The sequence below is a fragment of the Vulpes vulpes genome, chromosome 12, assembly GCF_048418805.1.
Source record: "Vulpes vulpes isolate BD-2025 chromosome 12, VulVul3, whole genome shotgun sequence".
Lineage (NCBI taxonomy): Eukaryota > Metazoa > Chordata > Mammalia > Carnivora > Canidae > Vulpes > Vulpes vulpes.
Genome location: NC_132791.1, coordinates 5,944,439 through 5,965,923, shown reverse-complemented (window position 1 = coordinate 5,965,923; position 21,485 = coordinate 5,944,439). Strand labels below are relative to the sequence as shown.

The following is a 21,485-nucleotide window of genomic DNA, read 5'->3' as shown; positions in this document are numbered from 1 at the left end:
GTGGGACCAAGGCTTGGGACAGAGAGCCATAGAGGGAGGTCAGGGAGGAGAGGGAATCCCCACTCCCTGGGCCACCCCCTCGGGTCCAACTTGTTCTGAGCCTCGGGCCAAGTCCCTCCCGCCTTCGGTCTCTGCCCACAGGAGCCACAGAGGCTCTGGGCCAAGGCGCTACGGCTGCCAGCCCTCAGGGCTGATTTGGGCCTGGGACGGGCTCCAGCCCCAGGGATGGCTCCCTCTCCTGCCTCTCAGGCTTCCCCTTCAGTCCCTGCCAGCATCCGGGGGGCCCCGGCTGAGCCTCCGGCCCAGAATGCACCCCCAGGGGAGGGGACACCGGTTGTCCGGGGCTGGAACGTTGCGAGCCCTGGGATCCTGCCACTTGCAGCTCCGATGACACCTTCCCTGTAGCTGGCACATGGCATCCAGCCTCTGGGCTGGGTGGTGGCCCAGGGCCCGGAGTGGCCTGCCAGGGCTCAGGACCTCCACTCCAAACCCTCCCCCACCCCATCCCTCTGACTGCATCCAGGCCACACACCGTCCCCCGTTACTGTCACCAACAGCCAATTTCATGGCCATCTGAGCCCCTACTACGTGGGCAGTAGCGAGCTTTCCTCCCTGGTCCTCAGAGCAGCCCGGCAAGGCATCAGTCCTGTGTCGCAGCTAGGGATCTGTCCTGTGGACGACACTCTCCGAATTGGCCCACGGCCGAGGGCAACCTGGGGCCGCCCAGGGCCTGCTTCCGGGGCTCCCACCCAGGGTAGGAGGTTCCTGTTAGAGCTGCAGCCCTCTGCCCACCCTATTCCAGCAGAGATGGGAGAAAGGGACTCTCATTCAGAGCTCAACAGTGGAGCAGCCCACATCGCCCCTCCGTGCCTCGGTGTCCTCATCCGTCAAATGGGGAGAATAACATTACACGCTTCACAGGGCTGTTGGGACTGTTGTCACTCCCTGCCGAGCACCACGCGGGGGTTTCTCGCATCATCTCCCCAAATCCTCCGCCCTCCTCACTCCTGGGTATGGCCATTGTCCTCTGCCCCGCCTCACCCCCGTCCCCCAGCTGAGCAGAAGAGCTCCCAGCTGGGAAGGGACCTGTGGAGGGTCTGAGGCCTGGGTCCTGTGCAAGCTGGTGTGACCACGGTCTCTGCTCTGAGCTGCCTGGATCTTGCGGCCCGAGGGTACCCACGGGGTGGGGGGGCAGGCCCGACAGGAAGGAGCGCTGTTCTGGGTTCCACGGTCCTGGTCGCACGCCCTGGCCTGCCCCTTCCCCTCTCTGGCCTCAGTCTCCCCGTCTGTAACCCTGAGTCGGCTGGACTTCATCTCTGATGAAGGCCTCTGCGCCGTGTGGAGTGCCTGCAGTCCCCCACTGCACCAGGAGCCAAGAGCGGGTCCTAAAGCTGGTTGTGTCCACAGGGGGAGCAGGGCGAGGACGGCAAGGCCGAGGGGCCACCTGGGCCCCCTGGAGATCGGGTGAGCCTCCCGTTTCTGTCCCCTGGACCTCTGCCAAGGGGGAGCCCGGGCTTGATGCTGGGGGCAGGGGCAGGGGATGCTGAGCAGGGGTGAGGCTGCTGCAGGCGTCAGAGGGGGTGGCCCGTGAGGCCCAGCTCTGTGTCCCCCCGCCCCTGGTGGCTCATGTGTTGTTGTCCTTGCCGTCCAGGGCTCCGTAGGCGATCGAGGAGACCGCGGGGAGCCAGGGGACCCGGGATACCCTGTGAGTACCAGGGCTCCGACCCCCCGGCCCTCAGCAGGAGACAGGCCTTCCCTCCCCTGCCAGCGCCCAGCCCGAAGTACAGGCCCCCTCAAAGGGTCATGCGCACGCTGGCAGGGCTGCGGCGGGGAGGGGGGGCTGGATGGAGAGACCCTTCCTGGCGGGGCCTCAGTCTCCCCTTTGGGGCTGGGCATGGCTCTCCCAGCCCAGGCAGTGCACAGAAGCGGGAGGCGGGCCACTGAGGGAGCACCAGGCCCCCCAGGCTCCTCCCTGCCCCCCCCCGCCCCTCCATCCTCCCCCTGTGCAGCTTTGCAGAGCAGCGAGCTGAGAGGAGACGGGGCAGTGACACCTGGGTAGGAGGAGCAAGGGCTTTGGGGGCCCCCCCAGGATGGGCCCCTCACCCATCTCTCCTTGGCTTCCAGGGTCAGGAAGGTGTGCCAGGCCTCCGAGGGGATCCAGGCCAGCAGGGCCTACCAGTGAGTGGCCCTTCCTGTCCTCTCCCTCTCTTCCCCAGGTGGGCGGGCGGGCAGTGGGGGGAGTCGGGGGCCCTGCTCCCCGCAGGTTGGGCCGGGGCAGTCCACTCTGGCTTCTCCCGCCCTGATGCCGGGGGCACCCCCAGAGCCTGCCCCCCCAAACCCCTCCCACCCCTCCCCCTCTAGGCGGACACTGGCCACCCTCCCCGGGAGAGAATCCTGGGGCCGCTTTGCATCATCTCACCTTGGTTTGCAGGGGCATCCGGGACCCCGGGGGCGGCCGGGACCCAAAGGATCGAAAGGGGAAGAGGTAAGGGGATTGATGTCCTGGGGGCGGGGGAAGGGGCGCTCTGGCAAGGGCGGACACAGGTCCCGGCAGGTAGGAGGCTACAGGAGGCTGGGCCCCTGGGGCCTGCGGGGTGCTCCCTGGCCAAGATCTCTCCGCCGCCAAGGGCCTGAGGGAGGGAGGATCACCGGCTCCACTGGCAGGGCCTCCAGGAGGGGGACGACCTGTGGGGCCAGCAGGGGGATTTGAACACAGGGCAGTCAAGAGCCAGCCCAGCCATTCATTCCACACAATGGGAGAAAATTTGGAGAGGCCAGGAGTGGGGGTGGGGGGGGCAGCGATGCTGGTGGCAGGAACTGAGGGGTGGTCGAGGACTTTCCCACCTCGCACCCAGAGCCCGTGTCTGCCTCCACTGAGGCTGAGCCAGTGCTGTCTTAATCGCCCCCACCCCCAGGCCTGTCTCCTTCCTCTCCATCCCCCCCTCCCCCAGGGATCCAGCCACACTCTGGAGGATCAAAGGGTCTGGGAGCCCAGCCAGCCGTGGGCCCAGGCTCCCCCTGGGAAACAGCAGGGGCCTAGAGCCTCTGCAGCACGGGGAGCCAGTGGGGGCCCGGGGCCCAGAGCGGGGGCGGTGACAACACTGGCAGGTTCCACGCCCGGAGTGCTGGGGTCCGTCTGCAGGTCCAGATACTGAGCCCCAAGAGGTGGAGGGGCAGGGCCGGGCCGCACAGGAGCCCGTGATCCTTTGAGCCCCCCTTCCAGACCTCCCAGGGTTCCGGCCCCCCTCCCGGCAGACTGTCACGTGCCCCTTGCTTTCACAGGGACCAAAGGGAAAGCACGGCAAGGCCGGGGCTCCAGGACGCAGGGGGATTCAGGTGAGTGGCCGCAGCCCCGGCCGGTCCTCCCCGCCTGCCGCCCTGCCCTCCGCAGAGGCCCTCACCCGCTTCTCTTATACCCCCAGGGCCTGCAGGGGCTGCCGGGGCCCCGGGGCGTGGTGGGGAGACAGGGCCCCGAGGGTGTCGCGGGACCAGACGGGTTTCCCGGCAGGGATGGCCCAGCAGGACAGCAGGTGAGCAGCACCAGGGCCTAACAGACCATGTCTCCGTCGGAGACCAGGCGTGTTGTGTGCGTTGGGGCGCGGGGGTGGTCCTGCCTAGGCCACAGGCCAGGAGGAGCAGGTTGGGAAGCCTGGACGGGGCAGGCCCAACACGTCCAGAAGTCTCGGGCGTGGGCCCACCACTCACAACTCTGCAGCTCTGGGCAGCCGGGGTGGCTCCGCGGTTCAGCGCCGCCTTCGGCCCAGGGCGTGATCCTGGGATCCGGGATCGAGTCCCACGTCGGGCTCCCTGCATGGAGCCTGCTTCTCCCTCTGCTTGTGTGTCTGCCCCCGCCCCCTCCCCGCCCTCTCATGAGTAAATAAATAAAATCTTAGCAGGATGACCTCCCTCCCTCCAGTTCCACTCAGAGTCCACCCCCAGACTCTGAGACATCCTGCACCCCCCCACCCACCCCCCACCCCGCCCCAGCTGCCTGTTTCCTGCAACGTGAGCGGTCTGGTCCTCCTTCGCCCTCTTTCTGTACAGGGGGAGCAGGGAGACGATGGGGACCCTGGCCCCGTGGGCCCTGCCGGGAAGAGAGGAAATCCAGGTGTGGCCGGCTTGCCTGGAGCGCAGGGGCCCCCGGGATTCAAGGTCAGACACCTGCAAATCCTTCTCACCCGCCTTCCACCCTTTTACCCTGAGCACTACCTATAATGACGTCGGTTAGAAGGGTGACGCGGGCGCCCGTGTCCCGGGGCCTGTGTGGAAATGGAGTCCCTGGCGCTGACCGTCCTCGGGGTCCCCGGCCCTCGCGGGCGCCTGACTTAGGGGACAGTTCACCCCGTAGCTGGTAGCTGTGCATACCCCCGGGCCCTGGGCGTTGAGCTGCCCTTGGGCGCCCTCCTGTGGGCCTTCGTGGGACAACGGCTGCTGCTCGCAGCCACGAGCTCGTCCAAAAAGCCTCTTTTTAGAAAGTGTTCCCCGCGGTGGGGGAGGCAGCCACCAGTGGACCTGAGCCCAGGGCCCCACACCCAAGGGGAGGTCGAGGTGGACGACTGAGACATGGCTCCTCTCGGCCTCCCCAAGCGAGAGGTTTAGCTGGGGAGAGGCTGGAACCCTCCGCGGGAGCAGCAGGCATGGGGTGTCGGGTGGCAGGGAGAGGTGGCCTTGTCCCCCCACCTCCGGGGGGGGGGGATTTACTTGAGGAGAGAAGGGGAGGCAGCAGCAGTGGGGGTGGGAACTTCGAGGCCTGCTGGGAGGAAACAGTGAAGAGGACAAGCGGGGGAAGTTGGGGTGAAGTTCTGAGCCCCCGCCAGGCCCGCCATCTGAGCCCCAGCATCCCGCTGGGGATGTCAGCGGGGCCTGTGGAATCACCACTCTGTCTCTCCTAAGCCCCCCTCCCCTAGAACCAAGCCCCCCCCCCCCCATTGATTGGTCATTTTGGTGTTTTGTTTTTTCTTTTTAAAGGGTGAAAGTGGGTTACCTGGGCAGCTGGGTCCTCCTGGCAAACGAGGGACAGTAGGAGGCACCGGGCTTCCTGGGAACCGGGGGGAACCTGGATCCAAAGGCCAGCCGGTGAGTGAGCCCCAGGGAAGGCAGACGTTCTAGCACTCGCACGCCCGCAAACACGTCCACACACGCACACACGGGCCCAGAAGCCTCCTGCCGGCCCTGTGACACGGACCGGGCGACATCCTCTCTGAGCCCCAGGTGCTCCTCAGCCTCCCCTGAATGGGGAGGGTTGGAGGGAGGAGGCTGAGAGAGGAGAACTGAGTGGTCCCTTCAGAAAGAGGAGAGGTGGCGGGTGCCAACCTGAACTCGAAATAGCCTTACGTCTGTCAAAGAAATCCAACCCGTGGTTCAAAAAGCATCCCACGTGGAAAACCTCGGGCTCAGATGACTTCCCTGGAGCATTCTAGGCAGAGTGAATGGAAGAAGTAATGCCGATTCTGCACAAACCCTTCCGGAAAATTGAAGAGGAAGGAATATTTGCCAGCATATTCTATGAAGCTAGCATCTCCCTGATGTCAAAGTTGGACAAAGGCATCGCTCCAGACTCATATAGCTCAGAAATAGAGGGATGCCCGGGTGGCTCAGTGGTTGAGCATCTGCCTTTGGCTCAGGGCGTGACCCCGGGGTCCTGGGATCGAGTCCTGCATCGGGCTCCCTGCATGGAGCCTGCTTCTCCCTCTGCCTGTGTCTCTGCCTCTCTCTCTCTCTGTGTGTCTCATGAATAAATAAATAAAATCTTAAAAAAAAAAAAAAAAGAAATAGAGATACGGAGATTCTCAACACAATTGTAGAAAAATCAGTCTAAGAATGTGTAAAAAAAAAAAAAGAAAGTTAGGACACCGAGACCAGATGTACCCCAGGAATGCGAGGGTGGTGTGGGGGTATTTGAAAGTAAGTCAACATAATTCACCATCTTAACGAGCTGAGAAAGAAAACCTATTTGATCCCATCCGTGGATGCAAGAAGAGCGTTTGCCAAAATGCAACCCCATTTCTGATAAAGCCCCATTTCTGGGCTCCACAAACTTGGTACACGGAAAAGGAGCTTCCCCGACGGGGAGGAAGGCGTTGGTGGAAAACGGACGCTTAGCATCATACTTAATAGTGAATGGCGTGGTGTTGTGTTTCGCTTTTTTTTTTTTTTTTTTTTTTTTTTGTCCAAGAAGCAGAAACGAGTCGAAGATGCTTGTTCTCACTACTTCTGCTCCGCGTTGGGCTGGCAGTTGGAGCCGGTGCCGTAAGGAATGAAAAACGAGGCATTCATCTCAAAAAAGGAAGAAGCGACTTTTCCATGGGTAGATAGAGTTATCGTCTGTGTAGAAGCCCGGACGGAATCCGCAGTGAAGCTGCTAGAACCAGGGGTACAGCAAGACGACGGGACGCCAGCCCCGTGCGCACGGGGGAACTGCACGCAAGCCACAGTCAGAACTTGAAACCCGAAAAGCGGTGCTGTTTGTAACAGCAAGAAAACGGCAAAGTCTTAGACATCCGTAGGCCGACGGGCGTCCGAGGCAGGTGCGCTGCAAAGCTTCGAAGCATTTCTGAAATCAATCGGGAAGACCTAAGTAAGCGGAGGTGCTGTGCTCAGTGGTCAAAGACTCGGTGTTGTTAGGATGGCAGTTGCCCTCCAGCTGGTAGCACGATCCCAACCAAAGTCCCATCAGGCCTTTCTCGTGGAAAAAATAACAAGCTTGAGTCTCACATTTATTTGCAAGTGGGCAAGGTCTGGAATAACCAAAGCAACTCGAAGAGAGAAGGCTTTTCTTTTGGGGGAACTCCCGTAGTTGATGTCCAGACATGATATAGGAACAGCGACCAAGAGGGGAGGCACCGCCATCAACCTACTAATAATAGGGCCAAAGGAACGGCATGGAGAGTCCAGAAATATATTCACACGTGGATAACGGACTTTTGACGAAGTTGCAGAAGCAGCTCAGTCTTTTCTAGCAACTGGACACCTTATGACGTGGACAAAATGAACTCAACGTGGACCACACACCTAAATGTAAAACCTAAAATGCTCAACTTTTAGAAGAGAGCGTAGCAGAAAAATCGTAATCGTCGAGACCTGGGGTTATACGAGGATTTCTTAGATGTGGCACCAAAAAGGAGTGATGAGTGGAGCTTTATCAAAATGTAAAGCTTTGGCTCCTCCAAGGACGCTGTTAAGAGAATAAAAAGACAAGCCACGTGGTAGGAGAACGTGCAAATTGTGTATCTAGTAAAAGATTTGTATCTAGAATATGTAAAGAGTTCTCGAAACTCAATAGTAAGAATGGCACCTGTGTGACTACGGGCACGTTCCTGCTCCCTGAGCCGCAGGCCTCTCACCTGTGCCTGTTACGCCTCCCTGGGCCGAAGTCGGAACGGGGGTGCGTGCCAAGCACCTGGCCCGTCGGGGCCCACAGCTCATGAGCTCCTTCTGGGGGGCCTATCCTTGAGGGAGCCTCTGAGATGGGTCCAGGGAAGCGTTTGCAGGTCCTTTCATTCACTTCCTTGAAGACGTGGGACAGGAGACCCCCAGTGTTCTAGAACATTCCTCATGGAATCCCTGAGCTGGCCTCTGCAGAGGGCACAGGCTCCTGCCCGCTCGGAGCCCAGGCGACCGCTGTCTAGCATATGAGCCTTTGCCTGGAGGTGGCGTCGCCGAGGTCCGTGGGGGAAGGCCAGCCCAGGGGTCCCGGGAGATGGGCTGGGCCCCCTCGCCCCGGCCGCACCCACCACATCTCGCTCTGCTCTCCCCGCAGGGTGACTCTGGCGAGATGGGCTTCCCAGGAATGGCTGGCCTCTTCGGACCCAAGGTACGGGCTCCCGCTTCACCCGGTTCCTGTTGGGGTCCCCTCCATCCACCCCCCCCCCCCCCCCCCGTTCGTTTATCCATTTACTCAACAAATATTCCTTGAGCGCTCCCATGTGGGCTGGAAGGCCGCCTGCACCGGGCGTGAGCATCCGCGTTCTCCAGCGGACCTGGGTTCCCAGCCCGGCTCCCCTGCTCTGGGCGTTAGGCAGGGGACCCTGTACCTCCGGTTGGGCCTCAGTGTTACCATCTGTGAAATGGGCAGGATGCCCGTAGAGGGTTGTTGTGGCAGAGGCGTACGGCATATAGCGCTGGTCCCTGCTTGCTAATTGTGGACATTTGTGGCTCTTCCCGGAGCCTCCAGGTAAGGCCTCTCTTGACAGGAAGGGCGAGGTGTGGCCAGCGCCCGGGGGCCGTGGAGCCGCGGGAGCCCCGACCTGGTGGCCACCCGGACACAGCCCTTTTTCTGCCTCCACAGGGCCCCCCCGGAGACGTCGGCTCCAAAGGCATCCAGGGCCCTCGGGGGCCCCCTGGCTTGATGGTGAGTCCCCTCCTGGTCGGTCCGAGCGGGGCCAGTCACCCGGGCCCAGGGCTGGCCGGCCGGCCGCCGGGTGGAGGCGCACCCCGCTCCCCCTGTTCCGTCAGGCTGGAGCCCTCTCTGCCCACAGCCTTCCTTCCCACTTCCAGCCCCTTGCTTGAGCCGTTCCCGCGCCCCCCTCCCCTGCCCCCTCGCCCCCCACCCTCGGAGCCCACCCCAAGGCACACAGGAGGGGCCCCCAGGCCCTGTGATGAGGGCACACAAACCCTTCTCTCTCTCTCCTCTAGGGGAAGGAAGGCATCATTGGGCCCCTCGGAATCCTGGGACCTTCGGGACGCCCGGTATGTGTAGGGGGCCGGCCAGAAGGACTGCGGGGGCAAGCTTATCTCTACGGCCCACGGCCAGTCTGAGCCTCAGTGTCCCCATCTTGGGACTAGAACTTCCTGTCTGAGTCCTCTCTTACCGGGCCATGGTTTATTGCAGGGTCCAAAGGGTGACAAAGGAAGCCGAGGGGACTTGGTGAGTTGATGGGCTGGGCGGGGGCGGAGGGGGGAAGCAGAGCTGCAGTGGATGGGGTGGGGGAGGGATGGAGGGCATGGCTCAGCCCCAGCCCCTGACTGTCTCTCTGCTTCTGTCCTCCTCCAGGGATTGCAAGGTCCGAGGGTGAGTGGGCCAGGGGATGAGGGCTGCCGGGATGGGGGAGTGGGACGGGTGGGTGCTGTGGGCTCCCCTGCCCGTGAGCGCTGGAGCCCTCGGGCATGTTCTCTGCCCCGGGCCTCAGTCCTCCTGTGTACCCCTGGGCCTGTGCTGGAGCCATCACTGTCCCTGGGTCGCACGTCTGCTCCGGGAGGCCTGGGTGGGGAAGATGGAAGGCCTTTGGCCGGGGCCTCACTCTTCTTCTCTTCCTCCAGGGTCCTCCTGGTCCCAGAGGGCGGCCTGGCCCACCGGTAGGTACTTGCACTCAGCAGCCCCTTGGACTCCAGGGCAGGGGGCAGAGCTCCTTTGAACGAGACCCCGGGCTTGGCCGGCAGTTGCCTGTCTTGGCCCTGACCTCATAAGCCTCCACAGACTTCTAGGAAGGCCTAGGGCCGTCCTGGCAGGACCAGGCCCCTAGAAGAGCAGAGACCAGTTGTGTGTGCCCTCTCGTGCCCAGATGCCCCCCGCCCCAGCTCCTGACAGCCCCTGGGGCCCTAGCACCCAGTGCCTGCCAAATAGTGACCGAGCGTCTTCTTTTGCAGGGTCCTCCAGGGAGCCCTCTCCACTTTGTAAGTTGGCGAATGTTCTCTTTGGCCGGCTTGGGGTAAGGCCTGGGAGGGCAAGGGGGTGGTTGGCCGCTGACCTCCTTTTGTTCACAACGGCTGGAACCCTCAGCCAGGCTCAGGGATGCCCGTGTGCTTTTGTCCATCCATGCCAGACCCCGGGCTCTGAATCAGCAGAAAGAGCCCTGTGCCAGGGGATGGGGGGATCCAGGTTCTAGCCAGGATGTGCCCCCCGACTGTGAACCCAGGAAGACCCTCCAGTGGCTGGGCTCCTGGTCCGGTCGGCGTCCTCGGTGCAGATCAGCCGATTGCCGAGGGTCTACATAGGTCCTGGTATTAATTCAAGCTTGGAGGATGGGGGTGGGGTGTTCCCCATACCAAAGAGCGATTATAGGACACCAGCTGGGTGTCCTACAGGTCAACTCAATCCCGACACTGTGCACCAGGACAAAGCACCAGACCCCACGGGTTCCCAACCCCACAGGACGCACTCCCCATCCTGCCCACCTCAGATGCCGGCTTGTCACCTGGGCTTTTGGCCCACCGGGTATAGACCAGGGGTTCCCACGCCCTGTCATCAACATCAATTAATTTGCTCAAGCAGCTCACAGATGAGAGAAACATTTTCCTTACTAGATTATCAGTTTATTATTTAAAAAACTAATAATAATAACTCAGGAACAACCAGGTGGAAGACGGGCACCAGGTGCGGCGGTGGCCCAGAGCTCCCGAGCCCTCTCCAGGCGGCCACTCCCCAGATCTCCACGTGGTCGCCAACTCTGAAGACCACCCTTTTGGGTTTTTATGGAGGCTTCGTTACATAAGTGTGACTGATGAAATCATTGGCCATTGGTGGTTGATTCACCCTCCAGCCCCCCTGCCCTCCCCGGAGGTGGCGTGGTGAGGCGGGTGGGCCAGGACTACAGCTTCTAACCCACTTATCCCAAGGTTGCTTCCCTCAGCAATCAGGCCCCCTACCCCGTGGTTACCTGGGGACTTTGCGAGAGTCCCCTCAGCAACATGACGAGAGATTGTGCCAGGAAGAGGGCCGAAGACCAAATACATATTTCTTTTTAAGATTTTATGTATTTATTCGTGAGAGACCCAGAGACAGGGAGAGGCAGAGACACAGGCAGAGGGAGAAGCAGCCTCCATGCAGGGAGCCTGATGCGGGACTCGATCCCAGGACCCCGGGATCACGCCCTGAGCCAAAGGCAGACGCTCAACCACTGAGCCACCCAGGAGTCCCCAAAATATATTTCTTATAGGTCACAACATCATAGGGTCCCTTCATCTCAGATTGAGTCCGAAGAGGTTCCGGCAAGGGAGCAGACTGGGGCAGGGAGGCTGCGTTCCTCCCTGGTGGGTGCCTGCCTGAAAGTATGGCCCCTCCCAGCCTCCACCCCAACCAGGGGCCCTCCCCGTGTTACCACTGCGCCAGCTGATGGTCACGCTCAGGCCCTGACAGCGTCCCCGGGATTGACTGAGCCAGGCCCTTGGATTCTCTGCTCTTCTCATCTCTCAGCTTCCGTCCAGCACCCCTTCCCCACCCCAGGCATCATTCACGAAAATGAACTGTTGGCCCCAGCCTCCCCTCCACAGCTTCTGTAGCCCTTTCATCACTAAGGAAGCCAGACAGCTGGAAAGTGAAGAGATCCAGAAAAAAAAATCCTTTCCTTCTAAAAAAAAAAAAGGAAAATTTGAGGATTTTTTAAATTAAGATTTTAATTATTTATTCATGAGAGACCAGAGAGAGAGAGAGAGAGGCAGAGACACAGGCAGAGGGAGAAGCAGGCTCCATGCAGGGAGCCCGACGTGGGACTCGATCCCGGGTCTCCAGGATCACGCCCTGGGCCGAAGACAGGGCCAAACCACTGAGCCACCCGGGCTGCCCAAGGATTTTTTTTTTTTTTTAAGATTTTATTTATTTATTCCTGAGAGACACACAGAGAGGCAGAGACACAGGAGAGGGAGAAGCAGGCTCCCTGCGGGGAACCCAATACGGGATTCGATCCCAATACTCTGGGATCATGCCCTGAGACAAAGGCAGACACTCAACCACTGAGCCACTCAGGTGCCCCAAATTCGAGGGTTTTGAATGTTTTGCATGGGAATAGATATACTGAGTGTCTGTGACAGGCGGACACTGGGAGGTGGGCTCTTCCTGGACTCGCTCATTTATTCCTCTCGAGGTTCCGAGAGCTTGAGCGTCATGCCCACCCTCAGATGTAGGGAGGCGGTAAGCCGGCTGCCCGGGTCATGCAGTTAGCAGGGAGCAAGGCTGAGATGCGAACTTGAGAAACAACCTCTAGAGTCGGGGCTCTGGACCTCTTGGGCCTCACTCAATGTCACAGTCTCCCCAGCAAGGCCATTTCTGGGAAGCCCCGGGCCAGGGTCAGAGGCACAGGTGTGGGGTAGACAGTCACGCCACAAGCCAGAGGAGAAACACAGGGCCTGTGGGTACACAGAGAAGGGGGCTGCACCCAGCCTGGGGGTGAGCGAGCGCACCAGGACCAAGTTCCGACAGAAGTGGACGTCTGTAGGATGAGAATAGGGCCGGGTTTCTCACCGCGACATGTATGGACCTTGGGGGACCAGATGATTTTTTTGCTGCAAATGATTGTAGGATGGTTAGCAGCATCCCTGGCCTCTACACACTAGATGCCGGGAGTACCCCCTTCTCCAGCTGTGACGGTCAAGAAGTCTCTAGACATAACCACATAGCCCCTACAGAGCACCACTGCCCCTGATTGAGAACCCCTGGAGTAGGAGATAGGCAGGTGGGAAGAAGAATGTTCCGGGTATTGGGAGCCGCATGTGCAAAGGTCCTGTGGCCAGATTGAGCATGGTGCTTAGCAACTTAGCTGTTTCATAGTGTGTCTGGTGTGTGGAGCATATGTGGGCAAGAGAAGAGAGGCTGGGCCAGAGACCGCAGTCCTCAGGCCACGTCTTGGAACCACGTGGGTGGGGGAATTTGGACTTAATCCCGAGGGCGATGAAGAGCTATGGAAGTGCCTGATCAAAGAGAGTTGAAGGGTCAGCCCTGACTCCGTAAGTGGAGGGAGGACGAGAGAGTTGCACAGGAGGCAGGTGGGTGGGAGAGCTGGTGCTCCAGCCCTGGGTCTCCCTCCCGGTGAGTCTGGGGGGCCCCGGGGGCAGGATGCACAGCCTGTCTTCTCTGGGCACAGCAGCAAGATGACCTGGGCGCAGCTTTCCAGACGTGGATGGACACAAATGGAGCACTGAAGGCAGAGGTACTCCGGCCGCCCACCCGCCTGGGCCCCCTTCCCGGGCAAGCTTCCCAGCTCTCCCCCGGGGGGGCACCCAGCTTCCTTGCCTGTCAGGTGGAGGGAGCCCCTTCATGCCTCTGGGGCCTCAGGGCATCTCCTGAGCAGGTGGGGGGGGCCGGGACCCCGGGGGCCGCTGGCCAGCCGCTCTCCTCCTGACAGGGTTACAGCCATCCGGACCGGCTGGTGCTGGACCAGGGAGGGGAGATCTTTAAAACCTTACACTACCTCAGCAACCTCATCCAGAGCATTAAGACGCCCCTGGGCACCAAAGAGAACCCCGCCCGGGTCTGCCGGGACCTCATGGACTGTGAGCAGAAGATGGTGGATGGTATGAGGGCCTGTGGGGTCCGGGGCTGGAGTGGGGGGGCAGGGGCGTTCCAGGAGGGGCTGGGGACATGGAGCATTCATGTCCTGGCTCATCGGGGTCAAGTGTCTATCCCTGGGGACTCAGGCGCGTGAGGCAGTCACTTCTCCCCTCGACAGCCCCCGAGCCTCACACACAGATGGACCCTGTGACTCTTGGGGTGTGGGAAAGTGGGGACAACCGTCCAGTGCAAGGAGACAAGAGCTTGGGCAGGCCAAGCGCCCAAGGCAGGAGGAGGCTGCCACGGATTCCCTGAGAGCCAGGATGTCCCCCCCTTTCTGTCCACACGTCTTCCCTCCACTGACAAGAAGGTGGACCAGTGCCGGGCCTCTCGGCTGTGGGGCCGTGCGTTCCCTTGGGAGCCCAGTGGGGAAACCAGATGCCAGCAGACGTGCCCAGCTGACGGGGTGGAAGCCTGACCCTCCTCCTCCCCCGGCAAGCCCTAGGAGGATCACCAGCCTTGGGGGAGACCCCATTCAATTGGATGATCCCTAAGTCCCCGGGCCAGTGGTTCAGCCTCTCAGCCTGAGCTGGCCCCTCTGTAGGATGGACACGGGCAGGTGCTCAGCTGTGTGGCCCGCCAGGGGCTCCACCAGCCGTGAGCTCTGCCCTGAGCGTTTCCTGCCATCTCAGTGGCTCCTGGCATCCTTCTCCACGTCCTTTCTTGACGCCATTGCCCAACTGGGGCTCAGAGGGTCACAAGGTTGGGGTCCACCTGCAGAAGCAGGCCCTGGGCTCCTCCTCACATACATATACCGCCCCCCTCCCTGCTGCCTGCAGGTACCTACTGGGTGGATCCAAACCTTGGCTGCTCATCCGACACCATCGAAGTTTCCTGCAACTTCACGCACGGTGGACAAACGTGCCTCAAGCCCATCACGGCCTCCAAGGTAGCAATCTGCTCCCCACCCCCCCAACTGGCCCTCTCTGTGCCCACCTTGCCCTGGGCCACTGCCCACCCAGATTTTGGTCTGGGCCGTGACCATGGCTTCTTTATGAACCTCGGTTTTCTTTCTTATCTATAAATTGGGAAATGGTTTGTTCTAAATCTGTGGGTTTTTTTTTTTTAAGATTTTACTTATTTATTCATGAGAGACCCAGAGAGAGAGGCAGAGACACAGGCAGAGGGAGAAGGAGGCTCCCCGTGGAGAGCCTGGTATAGGACTGGATCCCAGGACCCCGAGATCACGACCTGAGCCAAAGGCAGATGCTCAACTGCTCAGCCACCCAGGCGTCCCTAAATCTGTGGTTTCTAAACCCTTTCAAGACATGTGATGTTAATGGTTCTTATTTCAGATAGAACTTTCTGCCTAATATCTAAAACAGCACAGTTGGCCAGGCTGGCCGGGCTCAGAGAACCATGAACCATCAGGACAAAATAAGTCATGGTCTCCGAGGCGCGTATGCAGATATTTAATTAACGTTCGGTGCCTGCTTTCCATGTGCCTGTCTCTGGGCTGAGCACTTGAGGGGGCTCGGGGCAGCTCAACCACAAGCCAGGGCAGGCGGGGCAGTGGGGTGCGGTCACTCCCCTGTCCACGGTACCCCACAGTGGACTGTGGGACTGTGGGTCTCCAGTAGCGGCAAGTCCTCCATATGGGAGGATTCATGCTGCAGAGAGAGGAGCCCACCTGCCTGTAGGGGGGGAGGCAGGAACCCAGAGGCCCCTCCCATCCCATCAGCTCTCCTGGGGAGGCTCTGGGAGGTGCCTCATGCCGACTGGGTCAGACCCAGGGTTTGAGCATCTTCATGTGGGCCAGCTGGCCAGCAAGCCTTATTGGGTCCCTACCGTGTGCCAGACGCTATGTCAGGCACTGGGGCCGCCTCACCCCAGGCCCTGCCAGTCAGGCTCTTTGCTCTCTGACTCCGGCTTGGAGGTTTGGGGTCCCCATAGCAAATCTGGCGGGCAGAGGGCTGAGACCAGAGTTGGCACCTGCATTGGTGGCATGACTGCCCACCCGGGTCACCGTCCCCATGAGGAGCAATGACCCCTGTTTCGTACCAGCCTCAGCCTACCAATAACCGACGTGGTGGCTGGACCAGCCCTCCTGGTTCTTATTATGATTGCAAGATGCCCTTCGCTATCCAGAAACTTTGAAAAAATAGAGGTCTGTGATTACGGGACCTGGAAATGACACAGCACACTGGGGACCACACAGCCAGGTCACCGGGAGAGAGACAGAGAGCGAGAGAGAGTAGGGGCCTGGGGTTCTGCTTTTATTGGGGTCCAGGGTGGGGGCTTAGGGTTTCCCGGGTTTGCTCTTAAATTGGTGAATTTAAAACAGGAAAGCAGGAAGGTAAAGCATGGGAAGAGAGAGAACAAGTGGCCCAAATGGGCAGCTCTGGCAATCCTGGTGTCTAAAACAAAGGAGCGGGCCTGGGTGGCTCAGTGGTTGAGCATCTGCCTTCAGCCCTGGGCGTGATCCTGAAGTCCCAGGATCGAGTCCCCCATCGGGCTCCCTGCATGGAGCCTGCTTCTCCCTCTGCCTGTGCCTCTGCCTCTCTCTCTCTGGGTCTCTCATGAATAAATAAATAAAATCTTTTAAAAAATAAAAATAAAACAGAGGAGCCTCAGGGCAGCGGGGCGAGCTCTTCACCTGGCCTTGCGGCTGGCATCGCATTTATTCCATTCATTCGCCATAGCAGTCTTTGAAGTGGATGCCAGACCAGGAACGCTTCAATCAGGCGCTTCCTTTACAAAAAGAAAAGCCAGCCGGCAGGGCTGCCGCTGCACCCACTGTACCCGCTGCACCCGCTGCACCCGCTGCACCCGCTGCACCCGCTCCAGTCGCAGATCCCTTCCCTGTTGGGTGTCCCTGCCATCTCTGGCATCTTGGGACTTAGAAAGAGTGGGGAGGGCACTTCTCATTTCTCCTGCACTTGAAGAGCCTCCGGACCTTGGGCTAGTTCCTCTTCATCTCTGGGCTTTGGGATCCCAGCTAAGCTCCAAACACAATGCCCTCCCCTTCTCCTGGCTGCACCCATGCAGTGGAGGGTGGCTCGGGTTCCCTCAGGACCCTCGTAGATCGGGCCCTGCAGTCGGCCAGGCCTTGGTATTTTTTCCCTTCCTTGTTCCCCCTTGGCTGTGGACCAGTTCACGCAGACCTCAATTCCCCGACTTGATGGCCACCGGTCTGGAAGCAAAGCCAGGAAATGCTTACGAGGAAGGAGCTTCTCCGCGCGCCCTCCAGGGAGAGGGGAGGGCTTGCGAGAACCTTGGGCAGCAGGCCTGACCCTCCCTCACTGCCGTGTCCCTGCCACAGGTCGAGTTTGCTGTCAGCCGGGTTCAGATGAACTTTCTGCACCTGCTGAGCTCTGAGGTGACACAGCATATCACCATCCACTGCCTTAACATGACCGTGTGGCAGGAGGGCACCGGGCAGGCCCCAGCCAAGCGGGCTGTGCGCTTCCGGGCCTGGAACGGGCAGATCTTTGAAGCAGGGGGCCAGTTCAGGCCAGAAGTATCGATGGATGGCTGCAAGGTAACCCGTGGGGCCACTCAAGTTGAAAAGATGGGTTTTTATAATAAAATCGTATATGACGGCACAATACATACTGCTGTATTGCCTTGGTATGGTAGTATGAAGGGTATATTGTATTAGTATAATAATAATATTATTATAATTATTTTTAGAGATTCTGAGTCCTTTTTTTTTAAGATTTTATTTATTCATGAGAGACACAGAGAGAGAGAGGCAGAGACACAGGCAGAGGGAGAAGCAGGCTCCCTGCAGGGAGCCCGACGCAGGACTTGATCCCGGGTCTCCAGGATCACACCCTGGACCGAAGGGAGGCGCTCAACTGCTGAGCCACCCGGGCGTCCCTATAACAGTTTTATAAAATCCCTTTTATCCACTATCCTCTCTGGGAAAACTGAGAGAAGATCCAGCTGATTGGAAAAAAAAAATGCACGGGCTGATAGATGCTGTACCTCTTTGCCAGGCTGCTTGTAGAAGAAGAATGTACTTCTATGCTCTCGGCCCCCGCCCTGGCCGGGCTAATTTCTTCTGTTAACATTTTTGCTTATTTTTCAATACTGCCAAGTGTGTGGGTTGTTGGTGGAGAAGGAGTCAGACATTTGTCCCCAAAACGAGTTTCGCAAGATTAAACAAAACTAGTAACGCACGGCGTTAGTGAGGGTGTGTGGGAAAAGCCACACTCTTGCACAAAGCTATTTGGGGAAGAAAAAAAAAAATTGGGAGAGGCTTTCGGGATTGCAGCTGTGTATACGCGAGGATACCTCAGAGAGATTGTGGGTTTGGCTCTAGACCATGGCAAAAACGTGAAGGTGGCGACCAAGTAAGTCTGATGGATTTTTTGGTTTCCCGGCGCACATCGGAGCTACGTCCACGTTACACTGCAGTCTACTAAGTGTGTGGCAGCACCGTGCCTACAAAAGCCATGTCCATACCTTAATTAAAACATACGTCACCGATCAAAGAGGCTGACCATCACCTGAGCTCGCCATGAGTCACAATCACTGATCACAGGTGGCCAGAACAAAGGTCACGGTACCGAAAAAGTTTGAAATGTTGCAAGAATTATCAAAAGGTCTGGCAAAGTGAGCAAATGCTGTTGGAACAATGACGGGACAGACTTGCTCCATACAAGGTTGCCACTGAATTTCAGTTTATTAAAAAACACAAGATCTGGGCAGCTCGGGAAAGGGCAGAGCAATGGGACCAGGTAGGCCCGTGCAGCCCACAGAGATGCAAAGCCTCAGAAACGTACGGATCCTTGGAGCCCGCCGATCCGCTTCTAGACTGTGTCCTGGGGAATCAGGAAAGGAGCCCAGGAGGGCAGCTACGGTGATATTCATGAGTGCATTCCCTCCCAGGGTGGGGGTAGCAGAAGCAGTCTCAGTGGACACACACAGGTCGTGGCTGCAGTGACATGCCAGGGGTCCCTTGCACGGTGGGAAACATGATGGGGATGCGCACATGTCGACGATGAGGGTGGTGATGCTCTTCCCTCCCTCAGGTCCAGGACGGCCGCTGGCATCAGACGCTTTTCACCTTCCGGACCCAGGACCCCCAGCAGCTGCCCATTGTCGGCGTGGACAACCTCCCTCCTGCCTCATCAGGGAAGCAGTACCGCCTCGAAGTTGGACCTGCGTGCTTCCTCTGACCTCTGACCTCCTGGCTCCTCTAGGCCTCGACGATGGGGAGGGAAGAGGAGGAGGAGGAGGCCAGAGGAGGGTACCCAGGGGCAGGTGGGCCCAGGAGAGGCAGCTCACCTGCCCAAGCATCCTTGGGTAGGCCCCAGCTGTTGTCTGCCCTGTAGGAGTGGCTGGGGGGTGGGTGGGGCGGGGGGCGGTGGCAGGGAACTGGGTATCCTTGGGACCAGCTGATCCCGGCTCAGTCCCCCAAAGACCAACCAAAGAGCCAGCCAGAGCAAGCTGGGCCTGCAACCCGCCTGAGCCCCGCGGCCTGTCTCCCAGCTCTGCGGCCACCCCCTGCCCTCCCCAGCTTCCTGCCCAAAGAGCCCCACGTTCCAGCCCGCCTGAGGGGAGGGGGCATCTCGCCAGCTGGTCCCTGCCAGGGAGCTTTGATGTGCAATATTAGAGAGGAGACATGAAAAAGGAGAAAAGGAAAGAAAGAAGTATATATATTTTATTTAAACAAACACAAAGAAGGTGCATTACTATTTTTTTTTTTCACCTGGGAAAGAGGTGAGAGAAGGAGCGGCCAGAGGGTGGGATGCTGTGCAGGCCGAGAGGGGGGCGGCGTGACCCTCGGGGCCGGGGGTGCCCATGCTAGCTACCTCCCACTGTGAAATCGCTGGTGCTCGCAATTGTCTCATAGTGTATGTGATTTTTTTTTTAAGGGAAAAAAAAAGCCTATTTAAGATTTTGAAGGTGCTACCATTTTTGCTACAGACTTCGAAGAACCATTTATTTTGATGTGGAGTATCGTCCACATTTTGCTTTCTCCTCCAAATGACAAAGTTTGGGGAATCTAAAAATGTCCTTAGTGTCGCCCTCGTGTCAGGTAATCAACTCAGCGGGGGGAGGGGAAGGAAAAAGAAAAAAAAAAAAAACAACAATAACAAAAAAAAGCAAAGCCGGAAAAAAAAAAAAAAAGGAAAAGGAAAAAAAAAAAAACAACCTTCCAGAAACAGAAGCAGAAAGATTTACATTTTTAATTTATGGACTTTGAAAGGTTTGTCCTCTTCAGGCAGGGGGAGGCCTGAGCATCAAGGATTTGGCTTGGCCTCTCATGGCCCCTTGGAGGGAAGTTAGGCTTGTCTTAGAAGGTGGGATCTAGACCGGAGGGTCCTGGGAGAAGCCTGGACCTTGAAGAAAGCGGTGCGGGGTCGGCGCTGGCCTTGGAGGTGACCTACCAACCGGGAGCCACCTTACAGGGCCCCGTACCATTCCCCAAACACCGTTTCCCACGATCCTCCCTCCCAGGAGCTTGTCCCCTCCAAGGTGCGGCCGTCACTCTTGCTTTTCCACCGTCACTCAATCCTCTAGAAACCCAGCGTCATTAGCTCCAAGTATAAATGCGGACTGAGGAGAAAGAATAATTATGGGGATCTCGGGGTTCAGCGTGATCGGGAGACTCAGTGCAGTCTGAGCCGTCCTATATCCCAGAACCAGGCGGCACCCAGGTTGGATTTGGAGGTTACTTTAAGTATGGAATTATTTTTCTAGAAGGGGAAATTTTATGTGAACGTCTATTTGTGTCTTTTCTCTCTCTCTCTCTCTCTCTCTCTCTCTAAAGTTGTGTTTCTTTGGGAATTGGATTTGATTTTCATTATTTAATACCTCAGTCCAGCCCACCTTCCCCACCAGACACTCCCTGTGCGCCTCGCCCTCCCGCCCCAGCCCAGACGCTCCCCACGGAAGCGTGTTGTAGCAGCTCGGGCCTCATCTCAGCCCCCGCTCCCCCCCACCCCCGCCAGCGACCGCCTGGCCTCTGTCTCGTTCTCGGGATCTTCTCCTGTCCTCCTATATGTCTGTCCACATGTCAGTGTGTTAAACCCCCAGTGGGTTCCGTTTCTCCTTTTCCCTTCTGGATTTTAAATAAATATTTAAAACTGAGGCAATGGAACGACGCATCGGTGGCTGTGTGCTTCTTTGAACAGAGGAGGTTCTGGCCGGGCGGGGGGCTGGAGGGGAGAGGAGCTGCTCAGAGGATGCTGCTTCCCCCGGAGCAGGGGGGTGGGGTGGGGGGGGTCCCACGGTGCATGTGTTTCTTAGGGTTGCTGCGACAGTGCCACAAACCTGCAGCCAGCAGAAATGCATTCTCTCCCCGGTGGAGGCGGCAAGTCTGAAACCCAAGGGGTGGCAGCTCCGTGGTCCCTCCAGCGCTTCCAGGGGAGCCCCCTGACCTTAGCTTCTGGTGGCCGCGGGCGTTCCTCAGGCCTAGCGGGAGCTCTGCAGTCTCTGCCTCTGGAGCCACCCGGCCTTCCTGCCCCCTGTGCGGCTCCGTCTCCATCCTCACATCTTTTTACAAGGACACCAGTCCTACTGGGTGAGGACCTACCCTAATAAGCTCATCTGAACGTTTTTTTTAAAAAAGGTTTAATTTATTTATTCATGAGACACCCAGAGAGAGAGAGGCAGAGACACAGGGAGGGGGAGAAGCAGGCTCCCTGCAAGGAGCCCGATGCGGGACTCGATCCCGGGACCCTGGGATCAGGCCTTGAGCCGAAGGCAGACGCTCAACCACTGAGCCCCCCAGGGGCCCTCATCTGAACTTGATTACCTCTGCAAAGACGCTATTTCCATGTAAGGCCACGTTCACAGGTAATAAGCTTAGGACTTTGACGTATCTTTTGGGGGAGGGGGACACGATTCAACTCATGACCCACAGGGAGGAGGTATATTGAGGTTAACTTGAGTGATTTCTTTTTTCTTTTTTAGCGTAGTCACACACACATGAGAATTACCATTTCATACACTCACCACGTACAACCTGTGCACCCTAATCCCCTAGGGTTCCCCACTGCCTAGTTCCAGAACACTCTCATCACCCCAAAAGGAAACTCCGTACCTGTGAAGCAGTCGTTCCCCTCTGCCCAAGCCCCAGAAAAGCACTAACCGGATTTCCGACTCCGCCTACTGTGGGTATTTCACGGATGAGGAATCCTATCTCAGAGAAACGGGATCCTGTTTTGCACATGGAAAAGTTCAATTTAACGTGTGCTCCCCACCGTAGAAAGCTCACGATGTACGGCCTGTGACTGTCTTCTTTCCCGTAGCGGGATTTCAAGGTTCG

At 58.6% G+C, this 21,485-nt stretch overlaps 1 protein-coding gene across 6 annotated transcripts in view; it reads left to right on the top strand.

Annotated features, from left to right (window-relative positions):
- Nucleotides 1–18,885, top strand: part of COL27A1 (collagen type XXVII alpha 1 chain) — a 133,455-nt gene extending 114,570 nt beyond the window's left edge. For 4 of the 6 annotated variants that reach the window (XM_026002815.2, XM_072727562.1, XM_072727560.1 and 1 more), the window contains 20 exons: nt 1,408–1,464; nt 1,652–1,705; nt 2,125–2,178; nt 2,432–2,485; nt 3,283–3,336; nt 3,423–3,530; nt 4,045–4,152; nt 4,969–5,076; nt 7,760–7,813; nt 8,288–8,350; nt 8,635–8,688; nt 8,831–8,866; nt 8,993–9,010; nt 9,259–9,294; nt 9,586–9,612; nt 12,795–12,860; nt 13,056–13,224; nt 14,041–14,150; nt 16,524–16,742; nt 18,241–18,885. In XM_026002815.2, the coding sequence (XP_025858600.2) occupies nt 1,408–1,464; nt 1,652–1,705; nt 2,125–2,178; nt 2,432–2,485; nt 3,283–3,336; nt 3,423–3,530; nt 4,045–4,152; nt 4,969–5,076; nt 7,760–7,813; nt 8,288–8,350; nt 8,635–8,688; nt 8,831–8,866; nt 8,993–9,010; nt 9,259–9,294; nt 9,586–9,612; nt 12,795–12,860; nt 13,056–13,224; nt 14,041–14,150; nt 16,524–16,742; nt 18,241–18,387 (1,596 nt within the window). In that variant the 3' untranslated portion in view covers nt 18,388–18,885. Of the gene's footprint in view, nt 1–1,407; nt 1,465–1,651; nt 1,706–2,124; nt 2,179–2,361; nt 2,486–3,282; nt 3,337–3,422; nt 3,531–4,044; nt 4,153–4,968; nt 5,077–7,759; nt 7,814–8,287; nt 8,351–8,634; nt 8,689–8,830; nt 8,867–8,992; nt 9,011–9,258; nt 9,295–9,585; nt 9,613–12,794; nt 12,861–13,055; nt 13,225–14,040; nt 14,151–16,523; nt 16,743–18,240 lie in introns of those variants that run through there. The other 2 variants (XM_072727561.1, XR_011995411.1) reach the window with 2 other exon arrangements.
- The last annotated feature ends 2,600 nt before the right edge of the window (nt 18,886–21,485 follow it).